Below are 24,026 nucleotides of genomic sequence, written 5' to 3' on the forward strand. Positions count from 1 at the left end.
TTTAGAACAGCCCTCCCAACTCCCCCCTTTCCTCTATAAAAGAGTGCTCCTCTCCTTTGTTCTACCCACGTGCCTATGGTGTGGCCATGATTTGCTTCTCCTGGATTTCAGTTCTCTGCTCTTCCTGAATCAACTCATTTTTGCTGGTTAAATAACCGGCAGTTTTATTTATCTTTTCTTTAATTTTTTTTCAACGTTTTTTATTTATTTTGGGACAGAGAGAGACAGAGCATGAATGGGGGAGGGGCAGAGAGAGAGGGAGACACAGAATCGGAAACAGGCTCCAGGCTCCGAGCCATCAGCCCAGAGCCTGACGCGGGGCTTGAACTCACGGACCGCGAGATCGTGACCTGGCTGAAGTCGGACGCTTAACCGACTGCGCCCCCCAGGCGCCCCCCAGCAGTTTTATTTTTAAGATTAACAAGGCATCCCTTGTATCTACTACTGTCATTCATCTTAGGCATGTGTTTTCTCTACAATGTGATTACAAGCTATTCGTAGATGCCATGGTACCCAGGCCATCTTTCCCAGCATGCTATTATGTTCCCATTAGGAACTCAAGGAATATTTCTTGAAAGAATGAATAAGTAAATTGATTACTGCTCGTTGGAGTAGGTTGAAAGGTGCCCCCAAAAGGATATGCCTGTCCCCTAACATCTGGAACTTACGAAGGTGAACTTTGTGGAAAAACGTTCTTTGTAGACATAATTAAATTAAGTATCTTGAAGTGAGATCATACTGGTTTACCCAGTGGGTCCCAAATCCGATAACAAGTGTCTGTGTAAGACACAGAAGAGAAGACACAGAGAGAAGAGGAAATGGGCAGGTGAAGACAGAGGCATTGATTGGAGTGATACTTCCACAAGCCAAAGAATGAATGCCTAGAGGTACCAGGAGCTGGAGGAAGAAAGAGAGGGTCGGGGCCCCCACCCCCAACAGAGCTACCAAAAGGAGCATAAGCCTGTCAACAACTTGAGTTCAGAATTCTGGCTCTAGAACTGTGAGAGAATAAATTTCTCTTGTTTCTGCCATCTGGGTCACGGTAATTTGTTATGGGCAACCCTAGGAAACTAATATATCCATCATTTCCTTGGGCTACTTGTAGAAATTAGTCTCTCATCACCTCTGTATACAATAGTAGAAACATTTTTCTCTTAGAAGCTGAAGAGACAGTTGCCCCAGGCTCCTGGTATAATATGTACCACTTGAATTCTTTTAAATGGCAGGTGCAAAAATTCCTCAAGCTCTCTCAAAAACTGACATCCCATTTACATGCTTCTCTAAGAATGCTGCCTTACTCTGATAGTCTAATTTTGAGATTAATGTAGATTCACACGCAGTAGTAAGAAATAACAGGGAGATCCCATAGACCTCTTACCCGGTTTCTACAAATGGTTAACATCTGACAAAACTACAGTGCAATGTCACAACGAGGATGTGGATATAAATACAATTCGACAACCTCTTTCTGATTTCTCCAGTTTTTAACCTTTATTTATTTTTTTGAGACAGAGAGAGACAGAGCATGAATGGGGGAGGGTCAGAGAGAGGGAGACACAGAATCTAAAACAGGCCCCAGGCTCTGAGCTGTCGGCACAGGGCCCGACGCGTGGCTCTAACCCACGGAACGTGAGATCATGACCTGAGCCGAAGTCGGCCGCTTAACCGACTGAGCCACCCAGGCGCCCCTATCTCTCCAGTTTTAATTGTACTCATTTGTATGTGTGTATTTAGTTTATGTACGTTGATCACCTGTGTTGATTTATGTATCACGTGTCAAAAAAACAGTCAGAAAACAGATCTATTCTGTTGCCACAACAATCCTTCATGTTTCCTTTTTAAAAATTTCTTTAATTTTTTTTTTTGAGGGAAACAGAGTGTAAGCAGGGGAGGGGGCAGAGAGAGAGGGAGACACAGATTCTGAAGCAGGCTCCAGGCTCTGAGCTGTCAGCACAGAGCCTTACATGGGACTTGAACCCATGAACCGTGAGATCATGACCTAAGCTGAAGTCGGACACTTAACTGACAGCCACACAGGTGCCCTTCGTGCCTTTTTATAACCACATCCACCTCCTTTTTTGTGTGCCTCATCCCCATCCTTGTCCTTGAGGATAACAAATTGGTGAATCTGAAGGGAATTATGCTGTGTGGAAAAAGCCAATCCCCAAAGGTTACATATCATTTGATTGCATTTATATAACATTCTTGAGATGATGCAATTACACAGAAGGATGTTGGTGGTTGCCAGCGGGTGTGTATTCTCTTCAAAGTGAAATTTATTTAAATATCGTCAGGGGACTCAAAGTCGTCCTATACAACAAGTTAAATTTTTTGCTCAATAAACATTTGGGGAAATCTTTTTTTGTGCCTGATGCTATTCTCATGATGGGAATAATCAGTCTCTGCCTTAGGAAATGCACTAAGAGGCCAAGTGAGAAGCCTCTAAATGTAATTACATGTTAAGCCCCTTGGTTGGCAAAATGACCCACCATGTATGAAAGGCTCCAAAAGAGGTGACTGAACAACAAAAAAACAAAGGGAGGTGGTACTGATGAGCAGATACAATGGTGTTCATGTAAGAAGTACATTAATGTTCTGTCTCCATTAAGGAACTGTGAGAAACTGTCAGAGGATTTGGAGTTAAGGATTTGAGAGAGTAAGCAGCTTAGGCTAAGAAAACAGTACAGACAGCTCATGATAAACCATCTGGCCTCTGGATTTCTGGAAGGGGAGAAATGGACCAGTGATGAGCCCGATCCCCTAGGAGGATACCACTGGTATGGAGAGACAACCGTTCTCCTGGGTTGGACGGTGGCAAGAAGGGGGAGGAGGCATGAGGTGTCAGCTCCTAGGACAGCACAGGCTGTGTGTGATGGGTGGCACAAGAAACAGCTGAACAGACATCTCACCAAAGGTTTGCAGGCAGGTCAGGGGGAAGTGGGTGAGGACATTTAAGAATTCTTCGGGATCGTCTATGGCAAATGAGTTTCATCTCCTATTCTAAAAACTATACTAAATGTTCTGTACTACTAAAGAAAAAAAAAAAAACCACAAAACCGGAACTCTGTGCGGGAATTGTTATTGTTCCCGTTTACAGGGAGGAAACGGGCTTAGACAGACTAGAAAAGTTGCCTGGGGTCACTTAGCAGCTAGTAATAGACAGAGCCAGGATCTAAATTCATCTGCCTGACTCCAAATCCAACCCAACTCTGCCATCTCAGGCCTTTCAAAGAGTTAAACAATGATGGCATCGGGGAGGGGTGTCCTGGTGGGATAGAAGAGAAGGGAAATTTGGGAAGGTGACATTATTTGGGAATCTATAGAAACTGAAGGTTAAATTTCCCACTCTCGGTTTTCTAAAGTGAAGTGAGCAATTTCCTTGGCTTTTGCTTCATGAATAGAGATGGAAAATTTGACTATTGGATAGAACTCTACAAAATACCAGATGCTCTATTTGAACAGGACTTCTCTGGGTAAATAAATTACACTTAAAAATATGCAGCAAACCTCAGTGAGGCCACAGCAGTTCTACAAGAAACATTTCAAAATAAAAGTGCAAAAAATGAACAGCTTAGGGACACATAAATAACCTTTCAAATTTAATCAAGATACAAATTCAGAATAGTTCAGATGTGGTATCTGTTAGAGGGAGTGAAGAAAGTGTAATGGAAATCGGCCTAAAATTGAAACCATAGGTCCTTATTGAAGCTGTAGGTATATCAGAGAAAGGCATTTTGCACATACAACCTTGCAGAGACCCTATGGCCTGTATGACTTGACGATGTCCACGGCATTGTCTGGGTTCCAATGTTAACATATGCTTCCTTGGAATATTTACAAAGATGGCGATAGTGCATGGGCTAGGTTTTGTTTTGTTTTATTTTGTTTGTTCTGCTGCTTCTATATTTCTTAGATCTGCCGTAACCATTGGCCGCTTGGAGTGTTGCTGAACTGCCTTTAGTGACCATGAAATCCACTCGAGAATAGATCTTAATGCAATACTAATAATTGGATGATATTTTTGTTACTCATATTCCTATGGCCTTTCAAAGCAAACAATGCATCTCAGTTTGATGTAACTAGAGATCTTAAAATTTAATAAAAATACCACAGTCATAGTGAATCCTTTTGTGCTTGGACTGAAGGGTTCCCAGATTCAGTTCTTAATCAAGAACTGAGGTTACAGACTGAAGCAATTATATTTTAGGGAAACACAAACTTTATTCCATATTTGTTCAGTTGCTTCTTCTCAGATGATTTTCTGGTGGACTCTTTTTTTTCTTTCTCTCTCTCTCTTTCTCTCTCTTTCTCCTTCCTTCCTTCCTTCCTTCCTTCCTTCCTTCCTTCCTTCCTTCCTTCCTTCCTTCTTTATTTTAGTAGGACATGGAAAGAAGTGTTTTTGGATGACTTAATGCAAGGCTTATTCATTCATTTACTTAGAATTCTATGAATGTCAGGGGTGTAGTCACATTTTCCCATTCACTCTGTGGCAATAAAAAAAGAAGCTATTTGCTTTCAAGGTCTGATAAATATATATTTTTAAATACCTTACAGACTATGTGTAGACCATGCTTATACAAGGGATGTGTGTGTGTATGTGTGTGTGTTTAGGCTGATCCATGGTTTCTTCATCTTTGCTTGGCATTACTAACAGGTAACATCACCATATAAGACTTTAAAAAATAGTTTTTACATTATGGTGCCGAGTCAGAAATTTTTCTAGGAGGTAATGTTTTTTTATATTTTTTAAAAAATTTTTTCAACGTTTTTTATTTATTTTTGGGACAGAGAGAGACAGAGCATGAATGGGGGAGGGGCAGAGAGAGAGGGAGACACAGAATCGGAAATAGGCTCCAGGCTCCGAGCCATCAGCCCAGAGCCTGACGCGGGGCTCGAACTCACGGACCGCGAGATCGTGACCTGGCTGATGTCAGACGCTTAACCGACTGCGCCACCCAGGCGCCCCTAGGAGGTAATGTTTTATAAGACAGAATAATAAACTATTCTTCTGAAGAAACCACTAGTAATCTTAATAATTGTTTATAATACACACTTGCACATAATTTCAGGAAAAGTAAAGTTACTTTGTAGTTATGATTCCAAAACATATTTTAGATGTGGGTTACCATATTCAGTATATCATTTAATATGATTTATCAACAAGACAAAAATGCCAAATTTTGCCACACTGAAAGATCTGTTAAAAGATATAATGCAAACCAGAATCTCCCAGGGAGTAGAATCAAAAAGACATTTTAAAAACCCAATTTTTTATGGTATCCAAAATTTCCTTATATGTTGCTAGAAAAGTAGTAATAGATGGAAAACTGGAGTCATTCTTTATGCAGATACATGTGTTATAATATTATTTCATTGTACCTTACATGGTTTATAACAAAAAATGCGTGTATTTTGTAGATACCGTGTTGCTTACATATCAAATATGGTGTCATTAAATCTATGAGTGTTTCAACTTTTTAACTATACTATTTTGCTCATGTGAGGCAGATAAAGTCAAATTCATAGAAGGAGAAACTAGCATGGTAGTTGCCATGGACTGAAGGGACCACGGAATTGGTAATTATTGTTTAATAAATACAGAGCTTCAGTTTCTCAATGAAGAGAGTTCTGGAGATGGATGATAGTGTTGGTTGCACAACAGTGTGAATGTACTTACTACCCCTGGGCTGTACATTTAAAAAATGGCTAAAATGTGTGTTAAAATGTGTGTTAAAATGGTAAATGTATCAAATGTGCTATGAAATCTGTGGGTAGTCCAACTTTTTAAACACTATACTATTTTGCCCTTTTAGGTTCCTAGAAAATAGAAAAATTACTATTAACAAATAAAAAAGTTATATTTGTAGCTGAACCAAAAAAAAAAAAAGCATGTTAAAATGGGTCACGGTGACCCCCAAGCTGAGAACCCTTAACTGGTTCCAAAGCTAATTTGGGGATGCTAGCACAGAGGGGAATGAGAAGGATTTTTTTTCCTCCAAAGACCTAATCCTTCATCATAACTCTTAGCCTTCTCTTTCACGGATGTACCCCTGCACACAGTATCCTTGTGCAGCCTGCTTTTTAAGATGCAAAACAATGATTATATGGTAGTCTCAAGGATACTCAGAAGAAAGCCTTTATTGCATAATTAAGTTTGAGTTCTCAATTATGCAATAAAGGCTTTCTTCTGAGTATCAACTGAGGTACTCAACTGAGTCATCACCAGGTCTTCCCTTGGTGATCCATTATACTTCATGCAACAACTTGGGTAAAGTAAGAGAAATGTTAGGGCTTCAACATAAAAGACAGTTAAGAGTGGGAATAGGCCTGGGAACAAGGATCTGGTATGGAATCTGTCTTTGGCAAAAAACACACAGAGTGAGAAGAAAGGAGGGGAAAGTAGGGTGAGGCATTTAGCAAAGGTCCAGCCAGCTCACTCAGCCAACACAGGCCGTGAAAAGGAGAAATCAGGAAATTTGGAGTCTGTATAGATACCTGGGGTTCAATTTGGCTCAAGTGATGATTGCCCTGGCTTGGCAGGAAAGGAGTTGGTGGGATGAAAGGAGTAACACTAGCGTCCTGAGACTTATACGAACAGGCTGGGTGATGTCTGAGAGTTCGAAATGCATGTATTTGAGGACATTCTGAAGAAAAGTTTTTCAACCACACTTGGGGGTGGTATTTTACCCAGTGTAGTTATCACATTTGACACTTTTACTCTTGTTTTTAGTATTCTACTTCTGCTTTTTTTCCTTAATATTTTTTAAAAAGCTAGGCAAGTTGCTGGCCATATCTCTACAGGATTGACTTTATGATCCAATATAAACATGCTTTAATATTTTAAAGTAACCCTACTCTCAGAGCTGGTCGACTTTTCCCCCTTTCCTTCCATGTTTCAGTTATCTGTTGCCATGTTAAAGACAACAACAACACAAAATTTAGCAACTTAAAAACACAACAAACAGTGATTTCTCAAGAGTCTATGGGACTGGCTGGTCTTAACTAGGAGGTTCCCAGGTGGCCAAGTGGTACTATCTGGGGTCACTCATGTGGTACATTCAGCTAGGAGCTTATCTGGGACTAAAACTTGTAAGATGATTTCACTCACACATCTGGTGCCTCGGGTAAGGTGGCTGGGATGGTTTGTGCCTAACTAGGTCTCAGTCTCTCTCTCTATAGTTTCTCCTCATCCAGCAGCCTGATCTGAATTTCTTTATAGGGTAATTGGATCCCAAGACAGTGGAAATGGAAGCTTCAAGGCTCAGAAGTCACAGGGCATCACTTCCAGGGCATTCTATGGATTAAAAAAAAAAAAAAAAATCCCAGGGCCAGCTTAGGCTCAAGAGGAGGGGATACAGACTCCATCCCTTGATGGTAAAAGTGGCATGAATTTGCAAGGATGGGAGGAACTGTTGCGCGGAGCATTCTTGCAGGAAATTTACTAGTGCATATACAAGAAACAGATGCCAAGTGGAATATTCTGCTTGAGAATGGGTCCAATTAAAATTCTGACACTTTTCATCAAGTTTTATATTTAACAATATTATGTAATCCTTATACGGAAAATACTGTAGTATGTTAGAGTTCTATATAAAATTCTGCACCCATTGAAGAGAAAATTAACTTTTCTCCTCAAGTATATGAAAGGTGGGGTTGGCTTTGAGGTTGAGCGTGTGGGTTTGAATCTTGGCTCTGCCAGGTAATAGCAATAGGGTCTTGGGCAATTTTCCCTTTCAGTCTTGCGCTTTTCTCCTCTGTATTTAGAGGACCGATATGAAGATTATATGAGTCAATATAGCTAAACTGCTTAGCAAAGAGCCTGGCACACAGTAAATATGTAATCAATATCGGTTTTAAAAATACAAATTATTAATGCTTATTATCATGTAACACTTGTTTGGATTAAACCTTCTGGAACTGCAAAGTTCCCTGTTCTCTGTAGTCTGATTAAACTTAATCATTTATCTTGATTACTTCCTCTGCCTCCCCTACCTCTTGCCAAGCGAAAAGGTAGGTGAAACGACTGATTGCTAAACAGGTGTTTTAAGAAAGTGACTTACCAACTTTTAAACACTGCAGTCCATATGAAGACATATAATTTACATTGTAACCCAGAACACTGTAACCAAGAAACTCATCCACACTTAAATATTGTACAAGTATTTCATGAAACAATACTCACCCTCATGTTATGCTACGAGCACTGAAGTTTTGTTCTATTCTATTCAAGTGTTTTGACAACAACAAAATGTTGGTTGTGACCCACTATAATTAATTTCATTACCTACTGAAGCATTCTAACCTATATATTATGGCCATTGGCAAATAGCATATTAAACACATTTTCAAACCACGAATTGTTTCAAGTGTAGTACTATAAGAATATGACATACGTCATTTCTATACAGACTAATTCAGCTGTGGGTCAGAGAGCTCTTTCACAAATATGACCTGACCACTCTATTTGAGAGGTTTCATAAATTCTTTCAGTGGGACATGGGGAACTAGGGGAAACACAGGCACACTAAATATTGTGGGTTTAGGTACCATAAGAAGCCAAGTGGCTCATTTGTTTGGAGCTAGAGGGACCTATGCTGGAATGCCAACTTCACAGCTTACTATATTGTGGTTTTCTGCGAGCCATTTAAACTCAGCTGTGCACTCTTGATTTTTGGTTTGTTAAAAGTAATATGCAAGTAGTATCTATGTCGACTGAGTTGTGAGCATTAAATGAGAAGATATACCCAAAGGCCCAGCCAAGTATTGGGCACCAAGAAGGCTCTCAGAATGCATTTCTTGCCTCCTCCCCCTACGATAAAATACAAACTGCAGAATTCATAGCTATTATTTAGGTTCTGTGTTTTATACTTTTAGAGAAAAGCTAAGACTTGGTAGAAAACTATGGTCAAACCCTGTTACTTCTTCAATGCAATTTAATTTCTACAACCATGCATTGTCTTGATTTTCTACTTAATAATATTTAATAGTTATTATTGTTCTGGAATGTGGATATGAACTATGAAATAATTTGGGGTTGTCAGGTCAGGTTTTGTAGAATGAGGTTCAGTCTCACTTCCAGTTATCAACCCGACTGCAGGGGAAAAAAAATGTGTGTGGAGGAGATAAACAATTCTAACCCTGTGTTGCTAAGTAATTTAAACAAAAATGACGTGAAAATACATGCACTACTTTTTTTCCCCTTGGGCCAAAGGTTTAAGGTTATCAGCGTTCTAGCGCTCCAGGCAGGGAGTATTTTCACGGTAGGTTAGCTTGGCTTAGGTAATTGTCTAAGATCCTCGGTTGATTAAGACCCTCGCACAGAATCATCGGATCTCTAGAACGGGACTGGTTATTTTGAAATATCTGCCTTTAAGCTCAGAATTATGTCTGCGTGTGAAAGAGCGCAAAGAGGGCGTGACACATCTTTCCCACTCCCGGCTGCTAGCCTCCGCCTCCCGCCGCCGGGGCCGCTGCACTCACGTGGCAAGTCCAGAGAGCGCAGCGCCGGGCGGGGGACGGCTGGATGGCCGGACGGCCGGACGGCCGACCCCTCCCTCGGCTCACGAGCCCTTCCCGCGGGCCGGCCGGGCGCCCACTCGGTCCTCCACCGCCAGGGGGCGTGCGCGGCTTCCCGGCGGCGTGGGCCCATTGGTCGCGGCGGGGAAGCGGGGAGGAGGCCCAGCGGCGAGCTGGCTTCCTCCTGGCCACTCGCGGGGGTGAGGGGAAGCCGGAGGAGCCCGGGAGGAAGCGGAGGAGGGAGCGGGAGGCGGCGGCGTTGGGTCCCGTCGGCCTCCGGCAGGACTGACAGCTGAGAAGCCGGAAGGCAGGCGCGCGCGGCGGAGAGGCGGGCGGGAGGCCGGTGAGATGGACGAGGAGGCGGAGGAAGCCGCGGCCGAGGGCGGGGAGGGATGCAGGGCGTCTGGGGGAAGCCGGGCACCCACCTTCACCTTCATCCTCCGCTCGCCCCGCCACCGCCGGCCGGGGGGCGGGCCCCCGAGCGCGCCGGGGCGTCGTGGCGCGTCCCGCGGAGGAGGGAGCGGGTGGGGGGTTGGAGGGGGGGGAGCGCGGGCAGGACCGGAGCCCCCGGAGCGCGGTCGGCCGGGGTCCGGGCCGTCTCCCCGGCCGAGCATCCCCAGCTCGGCGTCTCCGTGCCCGGGTCCGCGGAGGGCGGGGCGGTGCCTGCACCTGGCGCTCGGTCTCGGTGCCCCAGCCTGGTGCTGGCGCCCGGAGCGCGCGTGCCACGCGGGGGCTCCGGCTCGCTGTGGGAAACCGGGGCCGAGTGCTCGAAGGAGGCGAGGGTGAAAATGGGTATTGCATTTGTACTCTGTGGAGGGCCGTCTTGGCTCACTTGTAAAGTTTTAGCGTCTCCTAAACTGGAGGTACTTCTCATTTTTGAAATTTATCCAGCTCATTGGTATTCGGTGTCATTGATGAATGTGCTCTTCCTTCTTTCTTTTCTTTTCTTTTCTTTTCTTTTCTTTTCTTTTCTTTTCTTTTCTTTTTTTTTACCCCCGTCCCCTTTTTTGGCTACTATCCTCAAAATTCCTTACTATGGACAACAGTGAGTGACCCTAGGTCTAAATAATATAAATGACAAATTGAAGATTTGAGATTGAGATCTCCAGCTGTGTTTCATCATCTTATCCCCCACCCTCGCTTTTTTAAGTTTCATATAATACAGAGCTGCTGTCTAATCGACAGAACCTTTTGTTTTTATTGTATTTAGTCAGGAATATATGCATACAATATATGGATACAATATACTAGATGATATTAGATTGCTTACTAGGCACTGTACTAAATGCTTTTATACGTACATTTATTCTGCACAAGCCAAAAAGTAAGTCCTTTTATATTTCTTAATTTTGCAAATGAACATATGAACTCCTCTAGAGGTTAAGTAAAGGTTGATGACAGTAGGTAGATGCCGGACCCCTCGGGCCCTTGACTACCTTGCAGGGCTAGTGGTATACTGCCAGATTTTCCAAGTTTTTGGAAACATTCCTGATACTCCTATGGTGCGCTACAGAGTACAGAGAGATCTCCATTTAACTTAGAAAATAAAGTTAATAACTTATGCTCTTCAACAAGAAATTGGCAGAATTGGTATTGGTTTTGATCATATCACTAAATGTACCTCTTTCTAAAGGCTTCCAGTCTCTTGAATTCTCTAGCTGATTACTAAAGTTATATTCTTCCCCACCTCCAATTTTATACAGGTGTTGGAAGCTTTGTTTCACAAATTCCATGTAATGTTTTCTCAGCTCACTAAAGACTGGCATTTCTTGATAGTGAGAAATAAAAAGAGTTCAACATAGTGATTCTTCACCTGGGAACCTCACAGAATCATACACAAATAAGACTTTTTAGAAAGGACACAGGCCCAGTTCCTCCAAAATCCGCATTGTTAGGAGACTTGTGTTGCAAAAGGGAATCAAAATAAGACTGAGCACCACTGGATTAAAGTGACTTTCAAAATAGACTTAATGGGTGTTTTATTGGAATTACTAAAATTTGGATTGCTACCCTAAGCATGGGTAATTAACCAATCTTTCACAATTAATGAAGATACATTACAAAGGAAAGGTAATTGGAGAGAGGGTCAAAGGGCTAAGAGATTGTTGAATGGCAAAAAGTAATAATTTCGGTTTGGGCTCAGAAGAGTCTTATCTTTTTTTAACCACATATTTTAGATCTTAAATGGTGTCAGTGTTCAAGAATTTTTATATTCTTTCAAAAAAAAATATTGAAGTACCTGGTATGTGCCAGTTATAGGTATCAGGCATACTATGAATAAGACCACTAGCCCTTCACAAAGCTATTTTCTTTGAAACAGTGAATCTTTCTCTTTTCTTTCATTTTTGTACCCATTTCTTAAAGCTGAAAGGTGCGAGACCCAAGAACCAACCGCTTTTTCCCAGGTGTCACAAAAGTCAGTCTAGCTCAGAGCTTGGTACAATAGTAAACATTTGTCTTGAACTTAGTCCAGAACGGTTCCTGTCCTTGGTATCACATCATCTGGATTTTAAGTAGAAGTTCTGCATTTAGTTGCTTCGTGAATGTCATTGACCACATTAATTAACTGTAGGCAGTGCCTTATTTTCTTAATTTGGGGATATTGAGTAAGATTCCCAAGATCTTTAAACTTTAAGAGGTTTTGTGATTTTTATCCAGCTTCTAAAATACAGTCAGCTGACTTACTCTCCAAAGAGGAAATTAAGTGTTCCAATTCCTCTAAACTTCCACTGTGCACCCCACTGGTATTCTTTCATTCTCTTCTTCATTGGCCTATTCCATTTGATTGAAGCTATTCTGAGATCACTTACATTCTCCTTATTTGTAATCTAATTAATTTTTTCATCTACTGTTTATGTTTTTTTTTTTCATTTTTTTGCTCATGAGTTTTTCCAATTTCCTTCTGTAGGAAATTAAATTTAATTCAAATAACATAAAATTTACCATTTTGAAGTGTACAATTCACTGGCATGTAGTACGTTCACAGTGATGTGCAGTCATGACCTCTCTTTGGTCTGAAAACATTTTCCTCATTCCAAAAGGAAACCTCACATCCACTAAACAGTTATCCCCATTCCCCCTTCCCTTGAGCCCCTGGCAACCACTGGCCTGCTCTCTGCCCCTGTGGATTTACTTCTTCTGAATATTTCATACAAATGGAGTCATACGCAATGTGATCTCTTCTGTCTGGCTTCTTTCACTTAGCATCATGTCTTAGAGGTTCGTCCATACATACATAGTATGTGTCAGTACTTCATTCAGTTTATGGTGGAATGATACTCCATGCATGGTTACATTCCACATTTTGTGTAGTCATGCATCCATTGATAGTCCCTGGTCAGTTCTTGTGCCCCAGTGAGAAAAAGTTCCGTGGACAGCTATAGCAGCCAGCCAATTCCTGCACTGATTTTCATCAGAAGGTTTACAGGACCTCAGGCAGTATTGTGGCATCAGGTGTGCTACCGATACCATCCGTTATCTGCAGTCAAGTGATCATTAAATGTGTTTTTTGAAGGACCTGTGATCAACAAAGATGAATTTCTTAAGTGGTCCGGGAAATTTTACCACTAGAAGCTACTTACTACCTGTTCTTTGCAAATAGCTGCTAACCCTCATTGAGCTTTTGTGGTAGAAATGGTGCACCATGCAGGGTAGACCCAGCTGTTCTTCACGTGGAAAGTTTGAACCACAGAATTCTGTCTGCTCTGGTTCACTTAAATTCTGCAGATGCTTTAAAGACAGTGGAGGTGGAGAAGGTATGTGGGGTAATTCTTAAAACATTCAATCAGAATAGGAACTTGTAACTTCTCATCTGATGCAATGCAAAATAGTTGCAGATGAAGATAGTTACACCGTATGTAAACGTGTGCCTTTCTGTAATCTTTTTCATTGTTGCAACTTGTGAACCTGACACTTCTTTACCCTGCATATGTTCAACTTCTTACAGTTAAAATGTATTTTGTTTTGTTTTTGCCATTGTTCTCAATGATACCTATTTCTATCTATCTTTCTTTTCCTGGATGGTATAGTGAGGGATTAAGGTGGTTTACACTACAGCTGTTTAATCCACAGCTGTAGAACTCTGACGGAGTTGGGAGAACTAAATGTCATTTTCTTTTCTGTTTTTGGCATGTTGCTGGTGCTCTCAGTGGCAGAAATCTGATCACCATTTCATTTCTTCTACCGGATTAGAGGTTTTTAAGCAGAATTCTGCTTTGGTAGGTGAGGAAGAACTGCAAGAACACATTCAGGGAATTTTGAATCTAATACTGTTGTAATCATTGCAAACAGGATTTCTTTCCTCTGTTCCTCAGCACATTGTGTCCAGATTTATTCACTGCCCGCCTCTCCCTCCTCACCCCCACGGGAGACCTGGCCCAGAGTCAGGTTGATTTCCATTCAGTGTTAAGAAAGAATGAAATTCTTGTTCTGTGAGCTTTACCTTTGGGCTTTTTTGGCCTAGATTTGCCCTGCTCCCCATCCCCAAACTTGTCTGTGTGTTCAGATTGCTGTACTGTAGATCCCAAGTTCTCAGACTGAGAGAGAGTGAGAACCACCTGGGGAGCTCCTTAAACTTGCAAGAGCTTTAATCCTTGTAGGGATTCTGGGCTCAGGAATTTGCATTAAAAAAAACCCACCTATAATCATGGTGTCCATACAGGGGGCTACATTGTAGTTAGGGCTTCAAAGAACCAGATAATGCTGTTTCATTGAATCTAAGATGTTTATAAGGTGCACCATTATTTTGTGTACTACTGTGGGAGAAAAATAGGGTTGTAAACCTCACCCCAATTTAAGACCTGTTGAAATGAGAGAAGTAGTGTGCACCTTAGAATCAATAAAAACATCTTAGGATCAGAGGAACCACAGGCCCCTTTTAAGGTAAGTGATTATCGTGAGTCATAGAAGCTGTATGATAAATGAATTATAATGAAGCATTCTTCAGACCTTTTACTGTGTAAAATATTTGTTTATGGTAGAATTTAACGTAAGGTCCTTACTTGACATTTATTTGTAATGAATGTTATCCTGATGACTTGTTTTCAGATGTAAGGGAGCTGGATAGATGGGTGTAATGCACTCCAGTTTGGCCCCCTATCATTTTTCACCCTAACCAGCCATTGATGTGTTGATAGTTCAGAAGTCTCATTTCTAATGTCTACAAAGACATTAGTGATTTCCATTTTGTAACTACAGTTCACTGAGATGATAATGTCACATTGACATCACATGTGGCATGGTCATTTGATTTTTATCTTTTTTTTTTTTTTTTAATAACCCTTTTTTCTATTAGAGTGTCCTTAGCCCTCAGTGCCAGGAGTTGATATGCACAGACACCAGCCACCTATTGTCTTATCTTGGATAGTTCTAGGAGGGAGTGGCAATAGTATCAGGTTAAACAGCAATCTGTGTCTGAGTAAACCTGAACTCTGTCTGCCAACTCATGAAGTGTTGTGGCATATTGGGGACTGTATGGTAAGATGCCTGTGGGTTAGAACAAGTCTTTGTCCACTAACGAGAATTCAGCGAAGAGCAACCCCACCTGGCTATGGTACTTCCTTCAGTGGTATCCTCTTAGAACATGAAACATTTTTGCCAGGAAAACCTTGTTTAGTCCTGTTAGATTTGGGAGGGGAAGCAGAACACGTGTCCATTTAGTCTGTAATCACCTGAAGTATTTACAGAAACCTCGGTTAAAAAGCTTGTTGATCAACTGAACTATTTCCTGATACGTCACCTGTCTGAAGAGGAAGAAGCGGTAGATGTCTAGCTGATTCACATTGGTTGGAGGAGTTGTGCTGTGGAACCCTTAATGTTGAGGTGAATGCTGTTGCAACACTTTTGTCTTTAGGATGTAGTGTGAGTGGTTTGTCTAGTTTGGTTACCTCCCCCTCCGTTGAGTCTTTGGGGTGAAGTCGGTGTAGGCGGGGCCCTTGTGTGATTTTACAGGACATCTTCCCTTTTCTAAGTGGAGAGGCAGGTTGATATGATAGTTCTACTTTTTCATGTTTCATTCTTAGAAGAAAGGAGTATTTATCCAGCTGCTGTGGATCAGAGAGAAGTTTTCCAAAGCATGGCTCTCTCCATTCCCTGCCTGGAGAACCAAATAAAAACAAGGTGTAGGTATTTTTGGCAGACCGGGGTCAGGGAGAACAAGATTCACCCCGGAACAGTCCCAGGATGCTTCATATTAAGCGTTGGTTAACATTCTAGAGGGGAGCTAAAAGCACTTTCTGGCTCATGTGTGCGTTTTCATAGGATGCTTTTAATTCTGTTTCTGTTTCTTAGCCGTAATTAGATACAAATCCTCTTTTGAATGTAATTTCACTATGATGCTGCATTAGAAAATAAGCCATTTGACGGTAGTTCACATAACTTAAAAAAATCTAGGCATAGATTGTGTATATTCCTCTCTTCCCAAGGTTTTCAACAGAAAATTAAAGTTCTGAAAGACTCATTGGTTCTGTTGAGCCATTATTTAAAAGTTTTTAAATAAGTTTTTTGGTCTGTTGCATTGTACTCTCATGTTTCTAAAAGCCCCTTTGCAGAAGAAGTAGAGACATTTATGTTTTCCTCGGGCATCATTTGAAAAAGTGGTTATTGTTGGCATTAGAGAATCGTGCAGCTCTCTCCCCCTTCCCAAAGGAAAAACTATGTTGTGTTTTGTTTTTGGCTCCTTTTTTCTTCTAGTCAAAATGTAAGACTAGTTTAGTTCCTTAAAAACCTGGAATACTTTTCTAGTTGTTACGTACTCATTTAAAATTTTTTCCCTCAATTATTACCAGGTTATACCCAATTTTTAAAAGTTGTATAACGTGTGTATTAAAGTGGTAGATTCCTCAAATTTTTCAGTTTATTTGTTTATTTTGAGAGAGAGAGAGAGAAAGGGACAGGGGGGAGAGAGAGTGGGAGAGAGAGAACCCCAAGCAAGCTCCGCACCACCAGCACAGAGCCTGATGTGGGGCTTGAAGTCACGAACTGTGAGATCATGACCTGTGCCCGAATCGAGTCTGATGCTCAGCCGCCTGAGCTCCCCAGGCGCCCCATCAAGTGGTAATTCTTTTAAATGAATGCCTCTTCTAGGATTGAGAATCAGAGTGGCCTACTAGCACTAAAATATTTTCTGAAGTTGTAATTGGATTCTGTTCTATCAGGCGTTTAGTATTAATAACACCAAATCCTATTGAGTTCACGCTATTTGTAACACGGTGAGAATAGCTCAGACATCATAATTAGTTTTCAGATGTTCAGACTTTTTTCACACGAGTGCAGCGTTTCACCCCTCTTCCTTTTGTTATTTCACGAATGTCTCCAGCGTGGCAAGGACGAGTGTGCGGTGGCACGTGCGTGAGCCGGGGCCCTCGACAGCCTGCAGCTGCTGTAGTCATAGGTGCTCTGTTTTGTTTTGGTTAAAGTAAAGGTTTTGGAAAGCTTAATATTTGCGATTTTAATAGTGGATCAAACATCAGGTGCACAGTAAACCCCACCCCTTATGTCTATCACAAAAGTAATCATCACTTTTAATTGCCTGTGTAAAGAAAATAGTGTTCGTTTCTCCTCACCGACATAATTTTACAGTTAATGAAATGGGTTGTGATAAGACTTTTATCCAGTTTCTTTATACCTGCTAGGACCGCTTTGGAAGACGTTCCAGAGTCTAGATTATGCCTGTCTTTGCTATGGATGGGCTGCTTCATCTATAGGAACGGAAGGATTTGTTTTCCTTCCTTTGAAGAGAATCCCTGGTTTCTCATGGAGTATATGCTTCTTCCCATGAAGCGCAGCTGATTATGAAAGCGTGTGATTAGCACGTACAGAACACAGGATTTAGGGTTGTTTGATCTGTCCTACTTCTGCAGTAGCACTTTCAAGAGGACCAGTAGAAGCCTTGTGCGAGTTGCATATTCAGCAAACAGCTGCAAGAAATGTTGGGATATTCGAGCATGGTCTGTTTTAAAAGTTGTTTTTAATTTAAATTTTATTTTTTATTCCTCTGTCTCGGTTGTCAAATGATGACCCATGGGTCCGTGTGGCCCACAAACCAAGATAGGTTTTTACATTTTTAAGTGATTGGAAAAAAACCGGAAGAAAAATAATACTTGGTAACATGAAAACTTTATGAAATTTAAATTTCGGTGTTCATAAATAAAGTTTTATTATAACACAACTGGGCTCATTTGTTTACGTATTGTCTATGGCTGCTTTCCAGCTACAACTGCAGAGCACAGTAGTTGCCATGGAGACCGTATATATGGTCCACAAAGCCTAAAATATTTACCATCGGGCCCTTTTACAGAAGCAAGTTTGCCAACATTTACTCTGTTTTGTTCACATGAATGCAGGTATTTTTTTTCCGCAATAGTGTTTTTAATACCATACTTCTGATTATAAACCACATCAGAATAACTCACCCTCATGACTTTGAGGTACGGCGTCCTTTTGTTTCCAGTGTCACCTCATTTCCCTCTTTTCTTTAACTGCCGTAGGACTGAAATTTTAATCTACATTCTGATCTTGAGGGAGCCTGTTATTAGTCTGGGTTCTCCAGAGAATCAGAACTGATAGGAGAGAAGGTATCTGTCTAGGATGAATAGAAAATCATAAGGAATTGGCCCACGGGGTTGTGGAGGCTGAAAAGTCCCAGGCAAGCGGGAGAGCCAGTGGTGTAAGTTTCAGTCCAGATTTTTTTTTTAATTCTTTTTTTTTTAGCGTTTATTTATTTTTGAGAGACAGAGCATGAGCATGGGAGGGGCAGAGGGAGAGGGAGACACAGAATCTGAAGAGGCTCCAGGCTCTGAGCTGTCAGCACAGAGCCCAACGCGGGGCTTGAACTCATGAACTGCGAGATCATGACCTGAGCCGAAGTCGGTCGCTCAACTGACTAAGCCACCCAGGCGCCCCAGTCCAGATTTAAAGACCGATGTTCCAGACGGAAGACTAGACAGAGGGAGTGAGTTCTCCCTTACTCAGACTTTTTGGTTCTATTCAGGCCTCCAGCTGAATGTGGCCCGTTGGTACTGAGGAGAGTAAACTGCTTTATGCAGATGTTAAGCTCATCCAGAAGCACCCTGAGACACTCCCATAATAATGTTTAACCAAATATCTGGGTATCCCATGGCCCAGTCAAGTTGACACATATAATTAGCCATTACAGGGCCTACATGTGCTTAAATCTATCTGCTTGCACTGACTTTTTTTCCCTCTCAGTCCTCTTGAAAAGCCCCAGTTTGCATGAACATTACAGTCATCTGAACTTCACTCGGTTGATTCATTTGGAGTTGCCATTTGGCTAGCACCGAGTTAAAGTTGGATCGAATTGAGTGATGGTTTCTTTATATTTGTGGAGTAGGATTTATAGTATTTTCTCTTGGCTTAGTTGATTGTTGTTAATATTGAATACATCAGTGGGTGTTTTTGTGTGCTTCATTTTCTTCTATCCTTTCTGTCTTGGAGAGGTGTTCTAATCGTATTCGTAATCATTTTGGCAAAGTGTCACATCTCTGGAGTGGCTGGTTGGCGGCAGAGATTAGCAGTTCCTAGAGCACTTTGCAAAGGCCACACCGATCGGCATGGAATTGTGTCAGCGACTTGCTTGTATTAGAGTATGTCAGAGAGCTGCCGAGGTGAGGGGAAGTGTATGTGTTTGTATCTGCTTCTTCCTTACCCTTCGTGTGACCTGACACATATCCCTTGACCTCATCTATAATGCCATTGAAATACCCATGACTGGAGGGCTGTTAGGATGATTACATCAAATAAGAATGTGTACATAAAGTACTACTCAAAGCGTTATTACCTAGTGTATTTTAACTGGCAAGACCTTCCCCTCCTGGTAAATAATTGTTAACATGTCTTATTTTGTTGCTACAGAATGCTGGTCTTGTCATTGACCTGCTGTGGCTCAAGTCTGCTTCTCAAGGAGAGCGTGAAAGTTATCACTTGACCTGTGTTTTTATCTGTTGTACTGAAGTTGATTGATTCTAGGATGAGGCCTGCTGATTCAGGCCCGATTTTAATAAAACTTCACCAAATTAGACCAAAGTAGGTAGTCGGGTTAAAGGAAATGTCTAAATTACAAGATACTCAACGAAATTGAGTATGTCATACTTAGATCCTAATTTGGGCTCTCTTCTTCAGTGTGGGTCACATGCTTCATTAACGTTTCATTGCCCAGGGGCATCTTGGTGGGCGTCTGTGTGGGGTAGACTCTAGAGGATTGTGCACTTTCACACGGCAGCAACTGGGTGGGTTTGAGCCTTTATCTGAAACACTGAAACTTGTTGTTTTGACTTATACTACACTTTGGGGGGGCCAATGTACTATCAGACTTTGTTTTCTTTTTTATTGTATCCTAAAAGTACTCTCTACCACCAGTATTCTAATTTGGGTAAATAGCTCTAGTTTCCATATCTCTACCTTTTTGATGAATGTGTAAAAAAAAAAATAAATTATTTCACCTGTGGATTCTGGATTAAAGAGCTGTGAATTTCTAGCAGAGGACTTTTTACCCTTTTACCGTTGTGTTCATCTCGGAAGCTGTTTTACCTACTTAATTTCCGAGGTTCAATGCCTGAGGTTTATGCCAGGTTTATTCCATTATGTTTCTGCTTTTTTCTCCCTAAGATGATTATATGTACTGATTTTCTTTGTTTTTAAATGTCATCCTAAGAAGACAAGTTAGGAATGCTTTGGAATTAGCACATTGTAAACAAGTTCCCTGATTTGCTCTCAAATATATTCAGTACTTTTTCCTTATGCTGCTCTACATTCTTGCATCATTAATTTGCTTCTTAAGCAAACTAATTAAAAATGTGTTATAGCTGAGGTTTTACAAGATTTTAATTTAAGAGATTTTATGACATGTTTGTTTTCTCAGAAATTTAATGGAAAACATGAATTCTACTAGAAAATTATAGTTGCTTATATTGTGGTCTTATTAGTATCAGCTTAGAAGCAGGCTTGCTGGGCAGTGCAGATAGGTGGCAGATACGTGAAGCAGTGACTGTGCTTGGACAGGTGTGGCCTCCTCAGCAGATAATGGAAATGGTGAAAAAGAACAGCAAAGTGTCTGCCCAACTGATCATCCAACTTCCAAAGAAATTTTCCTACACCACATTCAGATAACAGTGAAGGTACTTTGGAATATTACTGGGAGGAAAGGTATGGGTGGGTTGTGAACGTAGTGTTCCATTTTACTAGAAGTCAACAAAGGATTTAAAACCAGTCGGAGATTTCATTTGAAAACACAAGGATTTTTTTTTTTCTGCTTTTATGGGATGGCTTATGGGTACATTACGATCTTTTATTTCCTTTTAGTATTTTTCTAGCCTGTGGATAAGTAGTTAGCTTAGATAGATTGATAACATTGGCTTTTTGTATTACATGCAATGTGTTCCGATAACTAACAAGGAAAAGAAATCAATGGTGCTTAATTCACTATTGGTTTAAAAGTTGATACTTTCTTCAGAGTAAATTGGGCAGAAAAAAGGGAGCTCGCACAAGAGCAGCGGTCCTTGGATACGCGCCCCCCAACCCCCAACCCAGCCCGTTTCTTTCTAAATATGAAAAAAATGGGCATCTCATTTCCTTTCTGTGTCCTGCAGGGGCGTGCTGCTATTTTTATTTGAAATATTAGGTGAATTACTGCATCAGACATCAGCATTGAAACATCAGTATCAAAATGCAATGTAAAATAAACGTATCAGTTATCAATGTGACTCATTCATCAGAATTTTCTTTTGAATTCCTTTCTTGTACAATAGATTGAGTAGACCGTGGTAGCTGTCTCGTTAAACTTGAGCATAAATTTCCTATCAAACTCATTTACTTTTTCTTTGTAAGATTTCATCCATCTTGAGTTATTTCGTAGGAGGGAAGCATACATACCCGTACAAAGATTTTTTCCAGTATCTATTTCTTGTTGTTCTTAGAATAGTATCAAAGAATAGTTTCTTTATTTGACGTGTAACATACTATGAATAACGGTAATTACTGGAACATTTAAAATTGTAATTCTGTACTTATGAATATATTCTTTTACAAACTTGAAAACATGAAGAGGAAAATGATCCTGTTATTAACATAAGCTTTTGCTCTAAGTGCTTGTCATAGGGACACCTGAATTCTGTCATCCTAAACATGAAACAGCATCACACACTGGACCGAGCCTTAGAGCAGGGCCAGCAGACCTGCCTCTTGGCTCCATTTCTGCAAATAGTTTGTTCCATGACCGACAAGCACTTTGGTTAGGTCATTCACTAGTAAGAAATAGGCTGGGGTGGCGGGGGTTGGGGGGAAGCATCCAAGGACAATGCTTTTGTGCGAGTTCCCTTTCGGGGTTGGGGGGGACATCCAAGGATCAGTGCTCTGTGCAAGGTCCCTTTCGGGGTGGGGGGGACATCCAAGGACCAATGCTCTTGTGCGAGCTCCTTTTGGGGTGGGGGGGCAGCATCCAAGGACCAGTGCTCTTGTGCGAGTTCCCTTTCGGGACGTGGGGGGGGCAGCATCCAAGGACCGATGCTCTTGTGAGAGTTCCCTTTTGGGGTGGGGGGAGGGAGCATCCAAGGGCCAATGCTCTGTGCAAGCTCCCTTTTGGAAGTGGGGGGGGGGGGATCGTCCAAGGACCACCACTCTTGTGTGAGCTCTCTTTCTTCTGTCTACTCTGAAGAAAATATCAACTAATTATGAATTGAGCATTATTGATTTCTTTCCTTGTTAGTTACCGGAACACCTGGCACATAATATGAAAAGCCAGTGTTACCAGTCTGTTTAACTACTTATTCACAGACTAGGAAAATACCCACAAACTGGAAGTTTGGAACTCAGTATCAAAAGTTCCTTATAAATGCGGAATCACTGAGAATAATAAGGGGCATTATTTTCTGTTCCCATGCTTGATGGCAGGATTTCTCACATCTGTTCACCAAAATTAGGAGAGCAAGAGACAGAAGAGTATAAAGCACAGGCCCTCCTTTCAGGGGCTTTTATGTTCCAGTGGAAGGAGCCAGGCCTGGTGATAAGAGGTTTTTCATTCAGTGTCCATGTTGGTAGAATACTTCGAAATGTCATGACGTTTATCTAATTAGTTTATTATATAGTATACTTCAAGTCAGACTCAATCTAGACAGGAATGCTCCTTCTAGACCTAATGATGTTTGCCTTCTCTTTTGATTTTAGGAGGTTATTTAATGAGAAGTGCCATAGACTGAAAAACGAAACATGAGGGTAGCAGGTAAGATATTTAATTCAATAGAAATAATTTTACTTTTTGTGTAACTTACTTATTTAAGTGGCTTGAGAGGGGCGCCTGGGTGGCGCAGTCGGTTGAGCGTCCGACTTCAGCCAGGTCACGATCTCGCGGTCCGTGAGTTCGAGCCCCGCGTCGGGCTCTGGGCTGATGGCTCAGAGCCTGGAGCCTGTTTCCGATTCTGTGTCTCCCTCTCTCTCTGCCCCTCCCCCGTTCATGCTCTGTTTCTCTCTGTCCCAAAAATAAATAAACGTTGAAAAAAAAAAAAATTTTAAGTGGCTTGAGAGAGTACGTTGTCTTTTTATGTAGTGCGTGAAAAGCTGGAGTGTAACAAACTCAATCACTGCTTTGCCTTTTTTACTTTTTTATGTAGTTGGTAAATCACAAATTGGATGAACTTATTGAAGTTATTTATGCTAGGTTTTTAAACTTATGGCTTTAATGTTTATGTTCTTATACATTAAGCTTATTTGCCTAATGCTATATATAAAATGTCCATATGAAGAACAATTTTGACAAGCTAGGGAGACTGATTTTTATTTTTGCGAAGTTCTAACTTCTTGAGAAAAATGCATTGTGAAGTTCAAAAGCTTGAATCTTTGCTATATAGGTACTTCAAATGGAAACTAGTGTATGTGAACCATTCAGTAAAATGTATTTTTGCTTAAGTGGCTATTTGCTAGTTCGAGTTCAGTCTGCATAGTTGAGGTTCTGTGTAAGAACATCTGTTCTTAGGCAGCATATGGAGGAAACTGAAAAACACTGCTTGACGTTCATAGTATTAAGGTAGCTGTCTTTAAATGTTATGAAAAGATGCATAAATACCTGGAGAGGCTGATAACTGCTTCCTGCCTTAATAGTGAAAATAAGTGTGTTCTCCTACCCCTACCCCTCCTTCAGCACGGCCAAGGGTCTAGAAGAAGTGCACACTCTGTACATAGAAATTTTTACTACGTGTTCTTCCAACATAGAAGATAATTTGTAGTTTCTCAAAATCGAGATAGTCTTCCTCTTAATTATCATCTTCTCACCAGCAAACCGTATTTTCCTATGGGGGCATCTCTTAGAAGTGCCTCAGTCATGGTGGGTGAACAAATGCGTCTTTGTGCTTCAAGCGTCGTTCTGTACAATAAGGTGCAGGTGATGAAACATCATGATTATTAAAAAACATAACAGGGTTGTGCGCAAATGCCTTTGTAGAACTTTGAAAATCTGGACCCTTTGATCATGAACTTACAAAATATCCTTTTTTGAGTAGCTATTC

The 24,026-nt window shown here is 41.2% G+C and overlaps 1 protein-coding gene across 2 annotated transcripts in view; it reads left to right on the forward strand.

Moving 5' to 3' along the window:
- Nucleotides 1-2,702: 2,702 nt before the first annotated feature.
- FAM3C (FAM3 metabolism regulating signaling molecule C) overlaps nucleotides 2,703-24,026 on the forward strand; it is a 65,223-nt gene continuing 43,899 nt past the window's right edge. Inside the window, exons 1-2 of one of the 2 annotated variants that reach the window (XM_040472134.1) lie at nucleotides 2,703-2,777; nucleotides 22,693-22,747. In XM_040472134.1, the coding sequence (XP_040328068.1) occupies nucleotides 22,735-22,747 (13 nt within the window). In that variant the 5' untranslated portion in view covers nucleotides 2,703-2,777; nucleotides 22,693-22,734. Of the gene's footprint in view, nucleotides 2,778-9,728; nucleotides 9,860-22,692; nucleotides 22,748-24,026 lie in introns of those variants that run through there. The other variant, XM_040472133.1, reaches the window with a different exon arrangement.

The sequence above is a fragment of the Herpailurus yagouaroundi genome, unplaced genomic scaffold (assembly GCF_014898765.1).
Source record: "Herpailurus yagouaroundi ecotype Mexico unplaced genomic scaffold, PumYag 100, whole genome shotgun sequence".
NCBI lineage: Eukaryota > Metazoa > Chordata > Mammalia > Carnivora > Felidae > Herpailurus > Herpailurus yagouaroundi.